Below are 20,716 nucleotides of genomic sequence, written 5' to 3'. Positions count from 1 at the left end.
TGCTTGGCAGAGATTTCACCTGAAAGGAACTCGGAGGGGGGGGGGGTAAACTCGTGGGAGGTCTCCTTTATTTAGTCATGTAGGTGACGTGGCCTAACAGGAGTGCGTTCACTTCTTGTAGCAGAGGTTCATGGTTCGGGTTTATTAGCCAAAAGGTCTCTCTGCTTCACAGTGGACGTTAAACGATCCCGTTGCACCATTTGTAAGTGTAGGCCATTTTCTGCCAGTAACATGGTGGTCCAAGTTTCCCAAATGTGAAAAATTCCCTGCAAATTAGTCAGTTGGATTATATATAGCAATCATTGCCCTCTACTGTGAAGACTTGGCAGGACCCTGAGTAAACAAGCATCGTAGTAATAATGGTAATGCTTGTCTGCTAAATGTTAACATGAGATTTTCTGAATTTGGGAAAGACGCATGAACTAATGTTCAGAATGTGTCCCCACCATCATTGGTCCTTTCATCAGGTGTGTAACGATTCGCCCCCCTCGGCAGCCAATTTGATGAATTGTCATCTTTCAAGGTCGCCATCTGATTCAAGAATTGGTTATTTCACGTTGTGGGGAATATCATGTCCTCTATCTGCTGCAAGGGTCTCTTGAACCCATGACATAAAGCACATACACATTTTAAAAAATATCGATTCTTACACTCAACAAATGCTTGTATCATGGGCTGAGTAATCTACATCGATCGATGCATTGGTTCCCGCCTCGGTTTAACGACAGCGTGCCACATTGTGTCTTGCATATTTTTGCTCTTCAGCACCCTCTGCCTACTGTTTTGTGCCTGTAATTTTAATTTAAGGCTAGTGCTACAAACAAATGCATTTTCCAATAATATTTGCCATTGGTGCGTACAGAACACATATAATTACTTTATACATTGTATTGCTACCTAGCTTGACTGTACTCTGGCAGTTATTCTGTATGCCTTGCATTCATATGCACCCTTGGCATGTTTTTTATTTAACGCTTCAAAAGTAAAAGTGTTTTTTCATTTAACCTTGGCGCAACCGCGTGCAATGCATGGCATTTGGAATGTGCTTATTTCTCTACAATAGTCGCAGATTGTGGCCTTCTCTAAAACAGGATCTGCGAGAGAAAAACTGGAAAGCGATGGAAGCTGTCAATTCAGCAGAACAGCTGAGCAGTGCAAGCTCGACTGCTAAGGTGGTTTTCTTGCCTGTGTAACTAATGAACCCTCATGCCCACCTCTCCAGACGTTGTCCTCGAATTTAGTTTTCCATAACAGTGTAGAAATTATGCTGCAATTGTGCAGATCGGTTTTTAAATAAATATAATTTGGCAAGTAAATGTAAATTAATGGACCACTATATTGTTTCTTCTCACGCTTTAATATATATATATTTTATATATTAAAATGGTGACTATGGCAATAATACTTACTATTTTCGATGTAATTTTTATTAAAGCTCACTATAAAGCAGTTTCGAGCATGTCTGTTTCATTTACTCAGAAGCCCATTCAAGAGTATATATTATGCACATTTTCACAACTTAAGATAAAAAAAAATACAGACATTATCTCTCCGTCCCCAATCTACCCTGCTTTCGTTGACTTTTACCATTATAAACACATTGCATGTTCCTTTGCTGCTTGTTATGCATAAAGCCTACGAGTAATGTATTAAGTGCTTGTGGTTTGTCATGAGAGTATGTAAGTCATGTGATTTGTCGTCTTGCACAGGAGGATCTGGAGAAGAAGATGGAGGAAATTGAGCGGCACACACGGGAGACACTTCAGAATCTCTTCCCCACCGTGCCAGTCCCTGCAGAGACGGTATAGCGCAGGGTTGTGGTGCATCATTGCACTGCCGCTGATGCCCTGTGTGGCACGTGTTTCCGTCGTCCTACCCATCCATGCACACTGCAAAATCTGGTGTCCCCGTCTTGAACAAGCACGAATTATAAAATTGTTAAAAACTAACATACCACCATGGAAAATCTCGATATTAATTATATATATTCTAACGTGTCTTTTTATGCAGTATATTTTGTATAAATCATGCATTCCAATTCAAGCATAATGGGATTTCACCTGATTATGTATATAGACCATTGCATTACAGGAAATTGATAACAGTTTGTATCTTGCACTTTAATGCACAATGTTCTACTTGAAGCAGTAACACTATGATGTGTCTATTTACACTCCTACACTTGGTTAAGCAAAGTAATATTGCAATGCTGAGTAATTGTCTGGGGTCAAAAAGGAACGTGCAATCTTTTGGAATACCTGCTGTAACGCCGGTGAATATGGTACTCTATTTTAGTGTGAAGTGGGTTTAGGGTTTGCATATCCATCATTCTGTGTCAGGAAGGGGACAATTTGTATTTAACTTACGTGTATATATTTACACGGATGTCCCCCTTTATTTACTGGAGGTGAAACGTTCCACAAAGAAAACAATATAGAGCTTATTGTTTTTTTATGACCAGTTGCTGCCATTGATTGGATGAAATTGGACTCTCTACGAGTTAAAATGATTTCAATATTTACTCAACCATTTATTTGCTAAGCATTTGTGTGACACATTGCATTGTGGAAAATTACAGATATCAAGAATGATGCATTGTTTGGTAATGGGAACAACATAATTGATAGGTTCACATTTTCCCTGTTGAAACACCTGGAAAGGCTGGTTTTTATGCCAGGTTATAAGTACATTATCTCCAGTAGTAGGGCATATTGCACAGGACATGAAAAAACATGCAATAGGGCGGCATATATTATTGTAATATCCAACCGCGTGTATCAGGCAGTCCGTCGCTTAGCAACGTGCATGTGAGGTTCTATTCTGAATGAAAAAGAACAGTCGTGATTCTTAGTTGATTATTAATTTGTCTATTTATACCAGTGCAATAATACTCAGTAGTGTAACCCAGTGCTAATCTGACTGCCATTTCATATTCATGAGCTATGAAGCACTACCTACTTGTGTTTAATTTTTAAATAACAAAAAAATTATCATGGTAATGATGTAGCACATAAATTCATGTTTCAGACGCCCATGTCAGTGTGGCCATGATTGCCATGGTATTCAAATGGCAGTGAAGTGTCCAGCTCTGTTATTCAATGTAAAATATATATTTTGTTGCTCATGAGCATGGGGTAGTGCTAATCTCATTTTCAGAGCTCGGTGACATTGTGGGAAATTCCACATTCTTATGACAGGGTGTTCTTATTGTTCAACTTATAAATACAGCAGAAATGCAAATAATTCCTATGAGAATAGCCCAGGAATACAAGGGAGTAATAGAGGAATTATTTGTTGACCAATGTGGCCCAAGCAAAATAGAGGGTAAATATTGTTTCATTTGATCCCCTCTAGAAGGTGCTAATGAATATCAACACCCTACAGAGGGAGACCTTTATCGTCAAAATGTATGAGAGCTTTAAAGTCAATGGTATGTGGTCGTGTGCCTCCTTGTAAACCATGTTGCTATTCATACCCGATGCTCTTCTTGACCTTGGAACAATGGAGAACTCAGCCTGCGTCTGTTTAACCCTTGGTGTGCATGCAGAAGCTGAAGCAGTGGCTGCAGGAGTTTGAGAAGCTCGCAGAGGAGAGCCTCAAGCAGCAAAAGGAAGCTGGGTCCTCGTCTGTGGTGCGATAACTGCAGTGGTGTCTCTCGATATTCATTTATAACTTGTCTCATAATGAATCCTTGCTTGCATATCATTTTAACCAATGGAATACTTCATACAGATTTCGTTACACAAATATTACATATTTTAAAAAATAATAAAGTAGCTATATGAAGAGGAAAATTCGTGAATGTTTAGTTTTTCATGAGTATCAGACTTGAGTCATTGCTCTACACATAATAACATTCTAACTGCCACAAAGCCTCAGTCGGGGTCTTGAAAAGGTGCATCATTAAACACGTAAAAATAAACATCTGCTTCTTTGGACGCCACTGCGGATTGCTTACGCTGAGGGGTAAGATTAATTTTGTCTGTGGGTGTCCTTCAGGAGCTAACGCAACAGCTCGAGGAAGCAGACCAGGCACGCAAACATGCGCAGTCCGAGTGTGACAAGTACAAAGCAGTGCTGGCTGACACGGTGAGTCTGGTCAGGTCCTGCACACTTGATACCCTTTCCACACAGGTCTAGGAACTGGGCTGTGATGCATTGATTTGGGTATATTATGTCGATATGTTAAAGTTTCACAGTTCACATTTAATAAATTACCTTTCACTGTAGCTGTCACTGTTATTTTAACATTAGATAAGTTTTCACCTGAGGACGGCTGCTTGCGTTGTGGCCGAAACGTCGTGAGAATTTTTTTTTTTTATTACTTCCCTTCTACGTGACTTTACCGAAAGAACCAAGAAGACACACCGCAGGGGTTGCACTTTGAAGCTTGGCTCTGTTTTTTTTCAGGAGGGCATCTTGAAGCAGCTGCAGGGAAGTGTGGAGGCGGAAGAGCAGCGATGGAGAAGTCAGATTGCCGAGGCCGAGTCCAGCCTTCAGCAGGTTTGAGCTCTTGGCTGACTCGCACACTAAAGCAGCGCCTTCAAGGGAATTCTCACGACATGTGCCACACTATATACCCTGCATATAAACTGATACTGGTAGGAACCTCCTGGTTACACCAGCCCACAGGGGATTATTGTGTCCGTCGTGCAGGGAGGGGCTGGGTAGGGAGGGGCTGGGTAGGTGGGGAGGGGCTGGTCACCCCGTGGTGCCCTTATAAATCTCAACGTTTAACCTACTCACGCCGGCTTGTGCCCGCCCTCACAGTCGGGCATATTTGCGGAATACACCACGCCGCCGTTGACCCTGGCCATTGACCGAGCAACCCAACGTTCCTACCAGCTCCCTCCGCAGGAATTTGTTTCGGGGTTTACTGGGGTTATTATTTACCATTATTATTGTTCTTGGTTATCCAGGAAAGCCGCCGCCTCACTGAGTTTCAAAACTCATTCGGGAGTGTCGTGCTAAGTTTTCGCAGGAGGGGCAAACATTGCTGTTTTCCAGTTATGTAGCTGATGAGGACATTTTAAAACGTGGAAAATTTTGACCATGATGCTGACACAAAGCAGTGCTTTATTTTTTCCAGTATGCATGGCTGTTTTGGTATTTGGTTAGCTTCTTTGCAACTGTGGAATGGAAAACATTGATGCACATAGCCAACTGCTGCCCATCACAACCAATGAATGGTGGCACCAAAGCAGTTTACAATCAATGCCGTTGAATGGCCAAGGAACGTAAACATCAATTTAATACCTTTCTTGCTATTCCAAAAAGCAATTGCTCATCTCTGCAACACACAATGCAAAAGAAGAATAAGCTTTTCACTAAAAATATTCCTGAATATACTTAAAAACTACTCGTTGTACTTGTAATGATGGATTGTGTCATGCTGTGCATTAGTCACAGGAGCGTGTCCAGGTTCTGGAGGAGTCATTGCACAAACTTCAAGGAGAATCCCAAAGTTCTGTGCAGGTACACCATCAATTTTATAACAGTTGCCATTTTGTCCCTTACAACTTTGGCTATGGTTGAATTGTTTTTATGTTTTGTCATTATTAACATTAGTGGCATATTTGTACTCTAATATACGACTTGTTTTTCTGTTGTAAAAGCACATATATGCATTACTCCATTATATGTCCACTTTTGAAACATGTATTATTAGTTCAGCCTATTGGCTTTCAGACCAAAGTATCCAGCAGCATTTGTTTAAGCTATAAAACTGGAGCGGTTTCTACCTTCTGGGTCTCATCAGCTGATTCAGGCTTGTTTAGCCAATACTGCTGGATTGTCAGATGTTATTGGCAACAGCACTCTATATAAACGATGGCACCCTGTTGAATGCAAAATGCAATATTCTTACAAACTCACTTTTTTGGGGGGGGCATTGAGATTAAACTCGCACAACAATACCTCGCCAACCACGGGGGTGATGTCCCTGAAAACAGCCATGGTTGGCAAAAACGCGGTTGGTAATAATAAGGCCTTTATGGGAAATAGAGGGTTCAGGCAACCGCAGCCACCGTCACTCGTCAAAGCCTAAGTTTCCGTTACTTCGTTAAACACAAATAAAATACACAATAACATACTAAAAAACAAATGTAAAAATAACAATTAAAAACAATGTTATTTACCTTTAATACTGAGGGTTCAAGTCCACGTTTATGATTTTGATAAGGATGAGGTAATGGCAAAGGTGGTTGTTAGAAGGAAGTGGGGCTTTGCCCCCCCCACCCTCTACTTCCACCCAGTGGTGGAAGGAGAGCAGTGGTGGGAGCTGGGCAAGGCGATGATGCACGGAGGGAATACAGATGCGGGTGATTTGAAATTACAAGTGCTGGTCGCTGTGCTAAACCGCAGATACACAAAACTCCATACCACGGTTATGAAATTGGTATGTCAAAGGAAAACCGTGGATACATAAATACCACGGATGCGAAAAACGCAGTTGGTGAGGGATTGTTGTGCAAGCAGAAATCTGTTCTTTGTCAGCACATGTAAGTAAAGTTTTAGTCCAATGACGGTATTGCCTTGGATGGTGTTTGGTGTAGCTTCAGGCCACGGTGAGCAAGCTGGAGACACAGTTGACAGAAGCTCAGGCCGAGAGCGAAAAGCAGTCGGCTCATACAGCAGAGGTGAGCCTCACATCCAGCCCTTATCCACTGTTAATTCTGAGTGAGAGATTGATACTTGAAAGTTGTGGATATCTAACTTTGTGTTGCAAATGTATTATGATGTATTTTGTTTGCTGTAAGAGCTGTTGGTTTCCTATTCGAGCCAAAACATGTTTTAATTGTGTTTGTAATTTGTGAATAATTTGTTTTTACTTTCAGCTGCAGCTATGTGTTACATCTTCTGTATTCTCTATTGCAGCTGAAGGGTAAACTTTCAGATTCTGACTGCAAATTCACAGCTGTAGATGCAGAGATGCAAAAACAGAGTGAAGAGCTTATTTCGGTAAGATTTGTAAATGTAACAGGATGGTGTGGCGTGGTGTTATGTGTTCTTGGTCCAATCTGTACTCATTAACTTGTTCCCAATTGATGTTTCTTGTCTCCAGCGGCTGAAGTTCAAAACTTATTTAACATTGTTATTTCATTGCAGCTGCTTTTAATGATGCCTTGTGTTGGATACGTAGTTTTATTTTTACTTTTATTTTTGCACTTACATTTATTTGGTAACCTTTTGTTACAAAATGTGCTGACATTTTTTGACTTTACAGACAGGCATATATGGCATAGGATTTTATTTTTAAATTGAGTGGGGCAGCCCATCCTATGGGTGAGATGGAATGACACGTGACTCACCAGTTATCAACTCGCCCGATTTGTCCCCACGCACCCGTTTATACAATATAGTGTAAAAGCTGTTGAAGTTTAAATGGCTCCCCTCACCCCTTAATGGCACATGCCTGTCCGTTATGATTTTTTACATGTTCCTATAGGGCTATCGTCATGCGCTACGCGATTGTAAATGATACAGCAATATATGCAGCGCCAGGACAGATGAGTTGAATGATTGTATTCAAGCTATTGTTTTCTCCCTTGTAATTTCAACCTCGCTTGCATAAATTGCCCACAATCTTTAAAATTTGCCTCATTCATTGAAATTAGTGGATCAGTCTAGGAGGAGTTCTTTGGATAAAGATACACCTATACAAAGATTCACAAAGATTAGCTACTTGTAATTAGGTCCTTAACCTGACAACATTAAATCGGAACACAACTTTACATGTATGCACCCTGCTAATGCCTGGACATTTGAAAATTGAAGTGACGTGGAAACGCTGCCTTTAAGAAGACTGGGCTTGCTCAGCTCGATGTGATGCTGTTTGCAGGTGAGGCAGCAGCTGAGCGAAATTCAGACCAGGTTGCTGGAGGCGGAATCTGCTTCCTCGTCCGACCAGGCAATCGTCCTTATGGACGATATAGAATTGGAAGGGGTGAGATTTTTGTGACACACCATTTCTCTTGCATGGGGGACCAGGATGAGAATGCTCTTTTCCTTCTTTCCGGCACTAACCCAACACTAACCCCAATTTTCTCATTTGTGCATGTGCAAGAGGACGTCTTTTTGATGCTTTCAGATTGTCGGTCTGTGGGGTTTGCGTATACATTAACCCTTCACTTTTCTCCAAATCAAAGACGGGCACTAATCCTGTTCCATTGCAGTTAACTCAATGCTTGCTGGTGACATCTTTTGACCCTTAGTGCAACTTAAATTTAAGCTAATATTTGAGCAAATTGTGAGCAACATTGGTCAATGTGTTTACAGCTGAGGGGGCAGATCAGCGAGATGATGGCGCGGCTGGAGGTGGAAGATCAGAAGCCTCATACTGAGAGGGTAAGCAAAGAAGTTGTTGTCGCCTAGTAACTTCCCACTACTGGACGAAGGCTCCCTCCATTACCTTACATTTCTTCCTTTCCTGAGTTGTCATCCAGTAGTGGTCTCTGGCTTATTTAATTTTAGTGGAAAAAGATGAAACATGCATTTTGAGTATTTGGCTGATATAAATTTCCACATAAGCCATTTCGTTCAGCTATCATTTGTGGCCAAATCGCTTATGAAAAATAGGTATATAGTTCTGAAAGAACCTGGGATTATATGAACAATGACAACAAACCTCATAACTGTAATAAACAGGACCGCCACAATCCTAAAATAAATTAAGCAAACCAGTCATCGCTATTCTGAAAAATGGAAAGACTCACCCTCCAACGTGCTATGCTTGTCAAGAATTTCCTCCAATGTCGACCCACAATTGCCTCCCGAACAAAACCGTCCATAGCTGCTGCAAATATTGTGTAGTCTTCGCCACCCTCAGAAGCTGGTGTTCAGTGTCAACAAAAAACTGGAACGATCATTGACTTCTCTGCTGTCCGACACCATTTCAACATCGTCGCCTGCTGCGCAAGTTGGCCAAAAATAATCAGATGTCGTTCTACTGTACACCTAATTGACACGACGCTTGGCAGCCGTACTTTCGGGGTACACCTCGCTGGTAAACACAGCTGCAAGAGAATTATGAAAATATGGCCTCCCTCAAGGCTTGGTCCTCGCACCGTCACTAATTCTCATATATATGTGACTTGCATTGCATATCGTCTTTCAAATTAATTTATGCAGATGACATAGCCCTTGCTGCACAGGCCACAAACCTCCAGAACATTGCCATTACTTACAGCTGATCAAACCTTATTCATGGCATATTTCTGTCGCTGGAGACCCTGACCAAATCCTTCCACTTGAACAGTCCATGCAGAAGATGCCACCCTTGTGTCCTGTGGCAGCCTATTTCGATAAGACCCCACTCCAAGATATCTAGGGTTTATTATAGATGCTTGACCTCAAGCTCCACGTCAAATCTGTGAAAAGACCAAATTGAGAATCGACCTGCTACCAAAACTTGCAGGAACGACCTGGGGTTCCTCATCTGATGTGCTGCAAACTCCCACCCTATCACAACTACTCCGTGGCAAATAATTGTTCTTCAGCCTGGTCTGGCAGCTCATACACACAGCTTCTAGATGCACAGTGAAATAATGCAATCCACATCATAACCAGAATACCGAAACTGACACCAATCCCCTGGCTTCGTCTGGCAAACGTTCTGCAACCAAATATCCAGACGTGCAAGCTTCACGTTTTCTTGACGACAACATACTCATCAACCAAGACATCAACAAATGTACCTCACCGCCAATTCAAGTTCTGATCCCCTTTCTGGGATCACATTACCACTATCTAAAATCTCACCCAGATCTGTAACAATGCTGGCGAACAGACTGGAATAACGTGGATCTCCATAATAAACCTAATTTGAGACCAAAACGTCACACCTCCTGGCTTTGACATTGCTCGAAAACCTGTTTTAGCAGTTGTAGCATAGCATCAACAGGACGATGTGCACATCTCCTTAATTGAAAATCCAGTGTGACTGGCCATGCAACCCAAACTATGGACTATATAGTAAACCACTGTAGTATGTGCTCCTTCAATGGAAGAGAACTCACACTCGCTTCTGAAGCCCTCTCGTAGCTTGCAGACCTCAACTTTCACATTTAGCTTCTGAAGTCATACATGGTAGAATATAAATGTATTTTGTTTAATGAAATGTCTGTGATGAATAGTTTCTGAATTGACAATTAATAAAATGGCCCTTAAGAATGTTACATTCTGTCTTCACGGCAATTTACAGGAACACTCGGAGCAGTTGAACGGTTCTGGGGACGGTGCCAGTGGCGATGCTGCAGAGACAACAAAACTAAAGGTGGGCAGTGTCTCTAAATGCAAACTTATGCCAGTGTTTATTTGACATGAACTGAATCACAGCCATATCAGCACTTGTTATTTTTACAAAGGTTTCGGTTTCTTGAACAAAAGGAGCTTTGTTTCAAAGTCGACTTGTAAAAATAAATGGCATTGTAAGTTGACAGCTTTGTCGTTACCGAGCTGCCATTTATTTAGCAATGGTTTTTATCGATGTTTCTCATGCACAGATGTGGTCAAATCCACGAAATATGTTGATGTTATTTAATATATGTAAGACTTAGTTTATTCATGGCTTATACCTAAATTCAGGAACGCTTGGAAAAAGAGAAGAAACTAACCAAGGACTTGGGGCAAGCAGCAATGAAACTGCAGCAGCTGTTGAAGGCCACCCAGGAGCAGCTGAACAAAGAGAGGGAGAATTCCAAGAAACTCTCCTCCAATTCTGCTGTTGTGCCACCTGTCAAGGATTTGGTCAGTGGATAAACAAAGTAATACATAAAAAGTATCATACTGCACTGGTCAATTCACAAACTCATCGCATTTTTGGGGATGCAGCAGTGGGTCAAAGTAGTAAATTCAATTAGAATTAAAAAAAATATCGTTGCAAGTTACCAAATTATCAGATGCACCTGAAAGATATTTTCACCGTGGATTATTTTTGTGCAAATGTTAACACTACTTTACCATTTATGTAACATACCTCTGAAATGTAACGCCTCCGGCAGTGTTATTCACGTCTCTTTTTTTTCCAGAAGGAAGATGAAACAGCTGATGGAACTTCCGTGCAATGAGGACCAAGTGAACTAAAATTTACCTGATGCCTTATCTGTTATTAAACAATTAATATGCTCTTTATTTTAGGTGCCAGACAACAATAATGAAAGTGATTTTGTAAACTCAAGTGTTATCGCTTAGGGAAATGTATGAAATGGAATTTTAGCAATCCAACGCAACATTCCTAAAAGCTTTTTAGAAACACGGGTCCAAGTTTATTTCACTTTGACCAACGAAATGCTGTACTTTGTAGTTAAAACACTATGCTGTTGCTTGCCTTTTACATTTATTGAAAGGGAAAATTCTGTTCAGTTTTAATGAAAAAACAAAGGAAACTCAAAGGCAAAAGTGCAATTTTATTTTGAAAAGCATACAGTATAGTTGTAGATGAGCCGGTATGATTTTCTGACCAATTGCCAGTGCCTTGTGCTGTGGAAGCTGGATGTGATGAAAGCGAATTGTTGGTTTGGCAGACAAAGTTCTGTTGTGAAGGTGGACAAGAATAAAGGCATACTACTTTTTGACCACAAATGGATTTGTGCCTTCATTGGATGGAATGTTTGACCAAAAGGTGACATTTTAAGTACCAGTGCCAAATACTTAATGTAAATCAGATAGTCGCGTTAATCAGTGATAGTTGAAGAGCAACTTGATGTAATGATCAACATAAATTAAGTCGATGCAAAATCACGTTTTAACCATCATGGAAGAAAACTGGTACTGCCAACAATCTTTGTGTAAGAGTACTTGCAACATTTATAACAGTGCATTTTTAAACATTTGTATGGTATTTAGGTTGAAGCCTGCAAAAAATTTGCATTTAATGTATTATGTAGTTTAATATACCAACAATACATCGTACTGTTACAACTTAAAAGCAAAGCATTGATCAGTTTGGTATTCTACACATCCAAAATATATGCATGTGCCAGTGGCTCTGCGTTTACACCATTAGTTTTACAAAGCAGTGACTCTTTGGCAACATCTTGGCCTCACTTATAACAACATCCAAACTGGGACAGCAGAGTTTGGAATTACTTTAAAGTAAAATAACTTAGCTGCTGCCTGTTGTTCATTTTGTAAGGCTCCAGTGTTTTGACAGGAAATTACTGCAAGGTTTGTGACTGATATGAAATTCCTTGAATTGTAAATGGATTTGTATTTAATTGCTTAATGCCTGTTTGTGTAAATGGAACTGCAAGTTTCACAGCAATGCTTAAATTCTTCATTAAAACCAGTGCTTGGCACAAACATGAGAACAATGTTTCTAAAAAAAGAGCATGCAATGTTAACGTATGTTACAGCTGAAGTACAAAATATGTGTATGAATTCACAAGATGTACTGAATGTAGTGTGAAAGATGTTTGATGGTTTGGCTTTATCAAACACTGTATGGTATGAAATCAATATCTATCTGCAGGGCCAGTACAGCTGCAAGAATAAAGGCTTTCAGCAATTTGTATGAAATAATTCTAGATTTGAAGCTTTCGTGACTGCAAGGATTCATATTCTTAGGTTTTTTAGGTAAAGTCACGTAGGTAAAACATCAAAATTAATAAAAATAAAATAAAGATCACGACGTTTCGGAGGCAACACAAGTCTCCGTCATCAGGTGGGACCGTCACAGCCAGATTAGCCTCACTTGATGCAGCTAATCTGGCTGTGACGGTCCCACCTGATGACGGAGACTTGTGTTGCCTCCGAAACGTCGTGATCTTTATTTTATTTTTATTAATTTTGATGTTTTACCTACGTGACTTTACCGAAAAAACCTAAGAATATTGTATGAAAGACATTTTTGGCACATCTTGAATGGAGTCAATGTTGCCTGTGTAGTTATAAGTGTTTCATAAAGCCAGCCCTTGCGCAGATGTACGATGAACCTGGCTTATAGACAGCCCTTCAAGAAGTAAAAATGTAACAGAAAATATAACTCGGACCTAGGTCCTTGGCAGCAAGAGTTATAAAGTCTGATTAATGAGAAATGTTGAAAACTTTCAACAAAAATGTAACATAACAAAACCCCAAAAGCTGCAAGTAAATGTCAGGAGATTGTCAGGAGGTAGTCAAAGATTTACATGGGTTTCCCCTCTAGCGTCACAACAATATTTCCCCCAAGCTTCTCTACTAAAGTGTAGTGGTCCTTGATGTCTTCCAGGCCGTTCACCTGCCATTCATGCTTGATACCTGAAAGAGGCATCACAGTGATTAACATTTACCGAACTTCATGCAAAGGTAAAAATGCAGTCCTAAAATATAGCTCGTGCAACTGCTGTCAAAGTGCCCCCACTTGAGGGAGCAACAGAGACTCTCTAAAAGGGTATTTTGGCTGAATGGTCCGTGCTGGTCAGGTACCTTGGAAGAGGTTACTACCTGTGAAATAACTCGTGCAATAAACAATATGAAATGTAGACGGGGAAAAATACGTGTGTGTGTGCTACAAATTACCTGTAAATTTCTTTTTAATAGCATCTTTGGAGCTGGCATAAATCATCTTGCTTTTGAGTGGTGCACTGTCTGGTGCCCTGGAATAAAAACACCTTATTACATGGAGTACGTACAGCTTGCATACACAACTATCATTTGCCTGAGCATTTGTATAAAAAAGTTTTCTGCATCCTATTTAAACGTTTACGAATGTTTCTAGTAAGCAACTTAAAAATTTCGATTTAAAGTTTTCGTGACTGCAGGGATTCATATTCTTGGTTCTTTCGGTAAAGTCACGTAGAAGGGAAATAATAAAATTAAAACTAAATTCTCACGACGTTTCGATTGCAACACAAGCAATCATCAGGTGCAAGAAAATGTTTACCACCTGATGATGATTGTGTTGCAATCGAAACGTGATAATTTTATTGTTATTTTATTATTTCCCTTCTACGTGACTTTACCGAAAGAACCAAGAACAATTACCAAAAATATATAATTTTCAGTTTTTTGTGTGAAAGTATAGATGTGTACATCGTATTGTGCATGTACAGCCCTTTGTCAGTCCACGACTGTATGAGGGTGTACTCGAAATGAGCCACGGGTTATTTTACGATACTTAATGCAGGCCAGTTATACTTCAACTATTTTATTTACCAGTTAGAGCTCACTGAGCTATTAGCTCTTTCAGAAGCGACCTGGCCACAAATAATAATTCAACTAAGTAGCTTTCATGTAGGAATTTATAGCAGCCAAATTATTTAAACGCATGTTTCTAACATGAGGGAAAAAACCAGAGGGCTCGGAAGGAAAAAAAACACGCCTATGGGGAGAACATGCAAACTCCAAATATACTGGCGTTAAGGTTTAAAGAATACAAAGTATAATGGAATTGTAGGCACAGACCCTCTGCTGCCGAATCGGAAGCCAGACAACAGCGCCTGTTATGAAAGACAGTAACCCAACCAAGCACTATACAGGCACAACTCTGCTTAACTTCCTAAATCTGATACGACTGGGAACATTTTAGGTTATTTGAGCAGACATTAAGGCAACAAATGTGACATTTGCTTTGTCCAAAGAATGCATCATCAGTCAATCGCCATCTCTCTTGATCCCACAATGTAATAATCCACCTAGTGCCTGCACACGACATGATTTTGCAACTGACAATCGAGCAATGGTTACTACTAACTGCAATACCAACTTAAATGCAGCTGCTTACCAAAACACAAAGACCAAGTCTTCTTTTTTGGACTCTCTGGTTTCATACGTGGCATCATAAAGTGCATAGCGACAGTCGTTTAGAGGCAACAGCTTCACGAAGGCACCGTATGGATCTTCCACCGTCTCTCCAATGTCCCCCACGAGTATCTGTCGGCTGGTCTCCACGATGATCTGTCGCTTGTCATCGCTCAGGCAGAAGAGCACGGCCTTCTTCCTCTTCTTGATCTCCTCCTGTGTCGAGGATTTCCTCACTTTCATGTCGTTGAACACCCTGATAACGTCATCGCTCACCGATACTCCAGAGGCCTGCGGGGAAGGGGACAGGCCCGAGAGAAAATGCTCGTGAGTTGTCCTCAACCGATGTTGTCACAAATTTAAAAATACGACAGCGCAGCGGATGCGTAATCTGCAGTGCGGTCGATAGAGGTCACGCAACAATGAGCCACCTAATGGGGGCATTATTACTTCCATTATAGTCCGCATCGCCCAATTCCAAATGCAATTCCCATTTGTTTTCCATCAATGATGTTAAGCATTTTTTTTATAGTTCAACAACAAATAGTAGCAGTAGTGTTACAGTAGGCAACTGAAATGTTTAAGAGTTGAATGAGTCAGGCCGACCATTTGGTTTGGGGATGAGAAAAGGTGCAAGTCACGCTTGCAAATGGCAAGGTCACAAATACGACTAAATTTGTTCCACTATTTCGCACTCCGAGTTAGATATTAATTCGGTGGGTGTTTGAAGAATTATCTGCGCAACTTAATGACTAAAGGTTTACAGTTGAATCAATTGCCGAGTTTTTAACATTCTGGATTGTGTCTACAATATGATTATGAAATTATAATTGTTTATTCCTCTTGACTGTGAACAAAAATTGAAAGCTCCACTTAACTATCAAGAAATAAATACAAAAGCTTGGCCAGATAATTTAACAGCGCAGTGGGCTACGTACGGTGCGGAAGAAATTCAACATACATGATCCACCTTTAAAAAAAAAATCACTTATAGGTCCATGTAAAAGAGCACATTTAAGGGTAATTCTGTAATGTATTTAATCAGATCACGAGGCCCAATATCTACAACACTTAAGAAAATGGGTCAATAACTGCAATGTAAAAAAGTTACGATTAATCCATTATTACACGCACAATACACAGAATCGACGGTATGCATGTTGATCTTACTTCGCACCTACGTTGCCAACAGTGTTGATCAGAATCTTACGCAACGAACTTATAGAAGGCTTCAGAAGCGGTTACAATTAAATGCAATATACATCATCTCATTGCGAATGGAGACGTGACCCCGAATCCTAACGAGTGAATCGAGTGGCTTTTGAGACCGATGACTCCACACACACACACACTTGCCTAACACACCACACACACGTGCCACACAGACACGTGCCACACACACACACAGACACGTGCCACACACACACACAGACACGTGCCACACACACACACAGACACGTGCCACACACACACCACACAGACACGTGCCACACACACACCACACAGACACGTGCCACACACACACCACACAGACACGTGCCACACACACACCACACACACACGTGCCACACACACACCACACACACACACCACACACACGTGCCACACACACGTGCCACACACACGTGCCACACACACGTGCCACACACACGTGCCACACACACGTGCCACACACACGTGCCACACACACGTGCCACACACACGTGCCACACACACGTGCCACACACACGTGCCACACACACGTGCCACACACACGTGCCACACACACGTGCCACACACACGTGCCACACACCACACACGTGTCACACACACACACCACACACACACACGCCACACACGTGCCACACACACACACGTGCCACACACACACGTGCCACACACACACACACGTGCCACACACACACACGTGCCACACACACACACGTGCCACGTACAAGTAAAAGCACGTGTATCAGCCCGGGTGAGTGCACGCACAATCAAACACAATCTAAAGCAGGTGAGAGATGCCATTGTCTGCGTATTCACGTGCATTGCGGCTCTTGAAATAGTGTGCGCAACTCTTAAAAATCTTGTACTGGATGAAGGCATCGGCACAGTATGTGTGTGTTAAGTGTGTGCACGTGTTTGTCTAGCATGCTCCTGTGAGTACACAAAGTAACCACTCTTCAAATCCCATTTTATATCTCATTGAATCCCTCTTCACTAACCCATCCATTCTCAACTCTTCCTAAAACCCCATTTCTTTACACCCCATCAATTCCCACCCAATACCGTCTCTTTAAAAAAAATCATATTCCTCTCTCACCCCGTTACCATCGAATCTCACCGCATTCGTGATCAGCTCGTCCTAGTCAATGTGTAAACAGGATCATCTCTCTCCATCCTTTCTCAAGCCGACGCGTTGGAACATTTCTCTCATCCCATTCATTCATTCACACTTTATATTCCGTTCATTCACATACAGTACCCCCCTATCCCATATATATTATCGTGTCCCATCACGGTCAATCTCTTTCCAAGCCAACCCCAATCAATCCCAGCTGTCGTGGCCACGTGAAACCCGGTAAGGCAACCCCCCCCCCCGTGCCACCCTCCTATTATTAGCGCCGCATACCGCGAGCCAAGCCTCTCCATCTCTCCCCGACCATCACCCACCACACACACATCCACTCATGTCCTCCTACAACAACCACCAAATCCTTCACAACCCTCGCGGCGCGCCTGCTCATCCCTCCTCGTCCCCAGGCGAGCGAGGAGAGAGACGGAGGAGCACGAGGCTCGTGCGGAGGAGCCCGCCCGGGTAGTCACACCGCCACCACCGCCGCCACTGCCCTCACCATGGCTCCTCCTGGGGCTCCTCCTGGGGCTGCTGCTGCTGCCGCTGCTGCTGCCGGTGCCGCGCGTTGCGGGAAGGAGGAGGGACGGGGGAGGGGCGGGGCGGTCCTCTATTTCCCCCCCTCCACCCCTCCCCTCTCCCCCCCCATCCCCCCCCCTCCATCCCCTCCTCCCCCCTCCATCCCCTCCTACCCCCCTCTCCTCTCCTCCCCCCTCTCCCCTCCTCCTACTATCCCCCCCTCCCTCCCCCCTCCTCTCTCCCCTCCCTCCCCTCTCCCCCCTCCCCTCTCCCCCCTCCCCTCTTCCCCCTCCCCCCTCCCCTCTTCCCCCTCCCCCCTCCCCTCTTCCCCCTCCCCTCTCCCCTCTCTCCCCTCTCCCCCCTCCCCTCTCTCCCCTCTCCCCCCTCCCCTCTCCCCCCTCCCCTCTCCCCCACCCTCCCCTCTCCCCCACCCTCCCCTCTCCCCCACCCTCCCCTCTCCCCCACCCTCCCCTCTCCCCCACCCTCCCCTCTCCCCTCTCCCCCACCCTCCCCTCTCCCCTCTCCCCCACCCTCCCCTCTCCCCCACCCTCCCCTCTCCCCTCCCCCACCCTCCCCCCTCCCCTCTTCCCCCTCCCTTCTCCCCTCTCCCCCCTCCCCTCTCCCCCCTCCCCCCTCCCCTCTCCCCCCTCCCCCCTCCCCTCTCCCCCACCCTCCCCTCTCCCCTCTCCCCCACCCTCCCCTCTCCCCTCTCCCCCACCCTCCCCTCTCCCCTCTCCCCCACCCTCCCCTCTCCCCTCTCCCCCACCCTCCCCTCTCCCCCACCCTCCCCTCTCCCCCACCCTCCCCTCTCCCCCACCCTCCCCTCTCCCCCACCCTCCCCTCTCCCCCACCCTCCCCTCTCCCCTCTCCCCCACCCCTCTCCCCTCCTCCCCCCTCTCCTCACCCCCTCTCACCTCGGTCCCGTTACTCAGAGCTAGCGGCGCGCCGCCGCCGCCTGATTGGTTCCCGCGAGCCGGTCACGTGGCGTCGCGCGGAGGGAGAGTGAGCGAGGCTGGGGTGGGGATTTGTTTAATTACGCGCTTCCTGATTGGACGAAAATCTCCTATTGAGACACGTGGTCGTGCACGGCCCGCCCCCGGTTTGAGAAGCGTCGTTAATCGTGCCTCGTGCACGGCGCCGTTTTTGATTGGTCCGGTGAGTGATCACGTGGTCGTGTCGACAGGCTCGCATTATTTATTTAAATTGTCCAATTGCACGCGTTTGATTGGTTTGGCGGTGATGGACGCGTGCTTGTGTTTGCATTGCAGGTCAAGATTGTTAAACCCCGACTTAAAACTTTCGTGACTGCAGGAATTCATTTTCTTAGGTTCTTTGCTTAAAGTCACGTAGATAGAAGAAAAGTAATACAAATAAAGTGAATAAAAAGAATATAAAATAAAAAAAACACTAATGTAGACTGGTCCACACCCGAGACAGCTTTTCTTAGAGCCTCGTCTCACATGGTGTTGGACCAGATGGCACCAAAAGGCGCACAACTCAAAGACAATGCACCATCAGCGTTTGAGAGCTCGGGGTAAGCATTTACACCATTGGAACCTCCACCAGCATTAACCCATATGCAGTTTTGCATCACTCGAAACAAATACTGCACAATTATTCTCGAGTCAATACATTTGTAATGACATGATGACACCGGCTGGTGAGAAAAGGGAAGCACGGGTACACGCACCGCTAAACAACATCCAATCTGAAAGGGAGAGGTATCTGGGGCAAAGGTAATGGGTGGGGTTGTCGAGATGCTCTGGGAACCTGCTGGAACGTTCCACGATAGGGCGTGGCCAGAGGCGGAGCCTAGCCACACCTGGGGTGATATTATTATTTGGTTCTTTCGGTTAAGTCACGTCTAAAGATAAAATAATAAATTAAATAATAGAATACGACGTTTCGATTGCAACACAAGCAATCATCATCAGGTATAATGAAATAGCGACATAAAATCTAACCAGAAAACCTGGGGTGATATAAGCGGGGGTGGAGGACTCGGGGGTTCGTGTGTGCAGTCTTGGGTCCGGACTGCATTGCTGCTCGCCGTCATCTCTCTCCGTCGTCCGGCCATGTGGAAGATCTCCTGCGGGCTTCCATCACCCTCCTTGGCACACCACCAACCAGCGACGTAGCCGAGTGTGGATGGTGGAACCGCGCTGAGTGATCGGCCGTGTGTGTAGCCACACGGAAGTCACTCATTCCACATATCAATCAACAGTGACATCCCCGATGTCACTCCAAATACTATAATTTTGTCACTCTGCACCCACGGTCCTCTTCACCCCTCCCCCCCATGTGTGCAGATACTGACTATTGTATGTCGGGCGTGTAGGCATATATGCCTACAAAATAAAACAATTTGGGGGGGGGGGCATGGGCTGGGGGGTGAAAACATTTTTGGGGGGGTCGACAACTTTTGGAAACATGTTGGATGAACTGCTTACCTCCACATCTGCTGGGGTCCACACTTTCGATAACTTTTTTTATTCAGGCCTTCTGAAGGGTTCTTATAATTTAGTTGACGGATAAACGGAACGCCGGGCTTTTATAGCAGGCCATCATCGTCTGGTAGAAAATGCTAATTTATGTAAATTACTGTAATCATGACCGTTATTTATAAACATCCAGCTGGGGACAGACAAGTTAATCCCATATGAACGCCCGGCGTTCGAACACTTGGACGTAGAAAGGTGCCACGTGTTTAAGCGAAAATAAAATGTCACTTGACAAGCACAAAAATTCATTTTCGTCAATAACACTGCCTTAAAATAAAAACTAAACAATACGTGTCAATGAATAACGACCCTTCTTTCATGAGCTTTGAAGGGCCATTGCCCAAAAGTCGCCTATTTTTCCGTGTGTTATTGACGAATACAAGTGGCCCACAAGTGGTGGCAATTTCTTGCTGTTATTGGAGCCTTTGGGCAGATAAAACTCCGAAATAGTTTAGGGCAATAAATGCATTCTCTATTATTATAATGGTTTGCATGATATAATTTTGCTTAATTTAGAAAAAATGACCTGCGTGTATTTGAGCTTTACAAAGTAAATGGGAATAAAATGCATGGAATAACAATAATTTTTGAAGAAATGCCACATCAAATTGGAGACAATGGACTTTACAAACCTCCATTCAAA

The 20,716-nt window shown here is 43.6% G+C and overlaps 2 protein-coding genes across 11 annotated transcripts in view; one reads left to right on the top strand and one right to left on the bottom strand.

The window, feature by feature from the left end:
* Positions 1 to 11,581, top strand: part of RRBP1 (ribosome binding protein 1) — a 34,006-nt gene extending 22,425 nt beyond the window's left edge. For 3 of the 7 annotated variants that reach the window (XM_078858360.1, XM_078858356.1, XM_078858357.1), the window contains 13 exons: positions 1,092 to 1,172; positions 1,710 to 1,802; positions 3,548 to 3,631; positions 4,000 to 4,089; positions 4,411 to 4,503; positions 5,404 to 5,475; positions 6,555 to 6,638; positions 6,877 to 6,960; positions 7,841 to 7,945; positions 8,278 to 8,346; positions 10,202 to 10,273; positions 10,585 to 10,746; positions 11,001 to 11,581. In XM_078858360.1, coding sequence (XP_078714486.1) covers positions 1,092 to 1,172; positions 1,710 to 1,802; positions 3,548 to 3,631; positions 4,000 to 4,089; positions 4,411 to 4,503; positions 5,404 to 5,475; positions 6,555 to 6,638; positions 6,877 to 6,960; positions 7,841 to 7,945; positions 8,278 to 8,346; positions 10,202 to 10,273; positions 10,585 to 10,746; positions 11,001 to 11,066 — 1,155 coding nt within the window. In that variant the 3' untranslated portion in view covers positions 11,067 to 11,581. The remainder of the gene's footprint in view (positions 1 to 1,091; positions 1,173 to 1,709; positions 1,803 to 3,547; positions 3,632 to 3,999; positions 4,090 to 4,410; positions 4,504 to 5,403; positions 5,476 to 6,554; positions 6,639 to 6,876; positions 6,961 to 7,840; positions 7,946 to 8,277; positions 8,347 to 10,201; positions 10,274 to 10,584; positions 10,747 to 11,000) is intronic. The other 4 variants (XM_078858362.1, XM_078858361.1, XM_078858358.1 and 1 more) reach the window with 3 other exon arrangements.
* Positions 11,582 to 12,773: 1,192 nt separating this feature from the next.
* Positions 12,774 to 17,690, bottom strand: CFL2 (cofilin 2). 4 transcript variants are annotated; one of them, XM_078857944.1, is made up of 4 exons: positions 17,440 to 17,545; positions 14,702 to 15,009; positions 13,498 to 13,574; positions 12,774 to 13,236 (listed from the first exon to the last, which is right to left on the bottom strand). In XM_078857944.1, exons 2-4 carry the CDS (start codon positions 14,959 to 14,961, stop codon positions 13,124 to 13,126), a joined length of 450 nt encoding a protein of 149 aa, XP_078714070.1. In that variant the 5' UTR covers positions 14,962 to 15,009; positions 17,440 to 17,545; the 3' UTR covers positions 12,774 to 13,123. The 4 variants fall into 4 exon arrangements, with proteins under 4 accessions (XP_078714070.1, XP_078714068.1, XP_078714069.1 ...); XM_078857942.1 differs by lacking the exon at positions 17,440 to 17,545 and adding an exon at positions 17,374 to 17,396; XM_078857943.1 differs by lacking the exon at positions 17,440 to 17,545 and adding an exon at positions 17,045 to 17,276.
* Between the last annotated feature and the right edge of the window lie 3,026 nt (positions 17,691 to 20,716).

Source organism: Lampetra fluviatilis, chromosome 7 (genome assembly GCF_964198595.1).
Source record: "Lampetra fluviatilis chromosome 7, kcLamFluv1.1, whole genome shotgun sequence".
Classification (NCBI taxonomy): domain Eukaryota; kingdom Metazoa; phylum Chordata; class Hyperoartia; order Petromyzontiformes; family Petromyzontidae; genus Lampetra; species Lampetra fluviatilis.
Note: the sequence above shows the minus strand (reverse complement) of the source record. Positions and strands in the feature narration are given on the sequence as shown.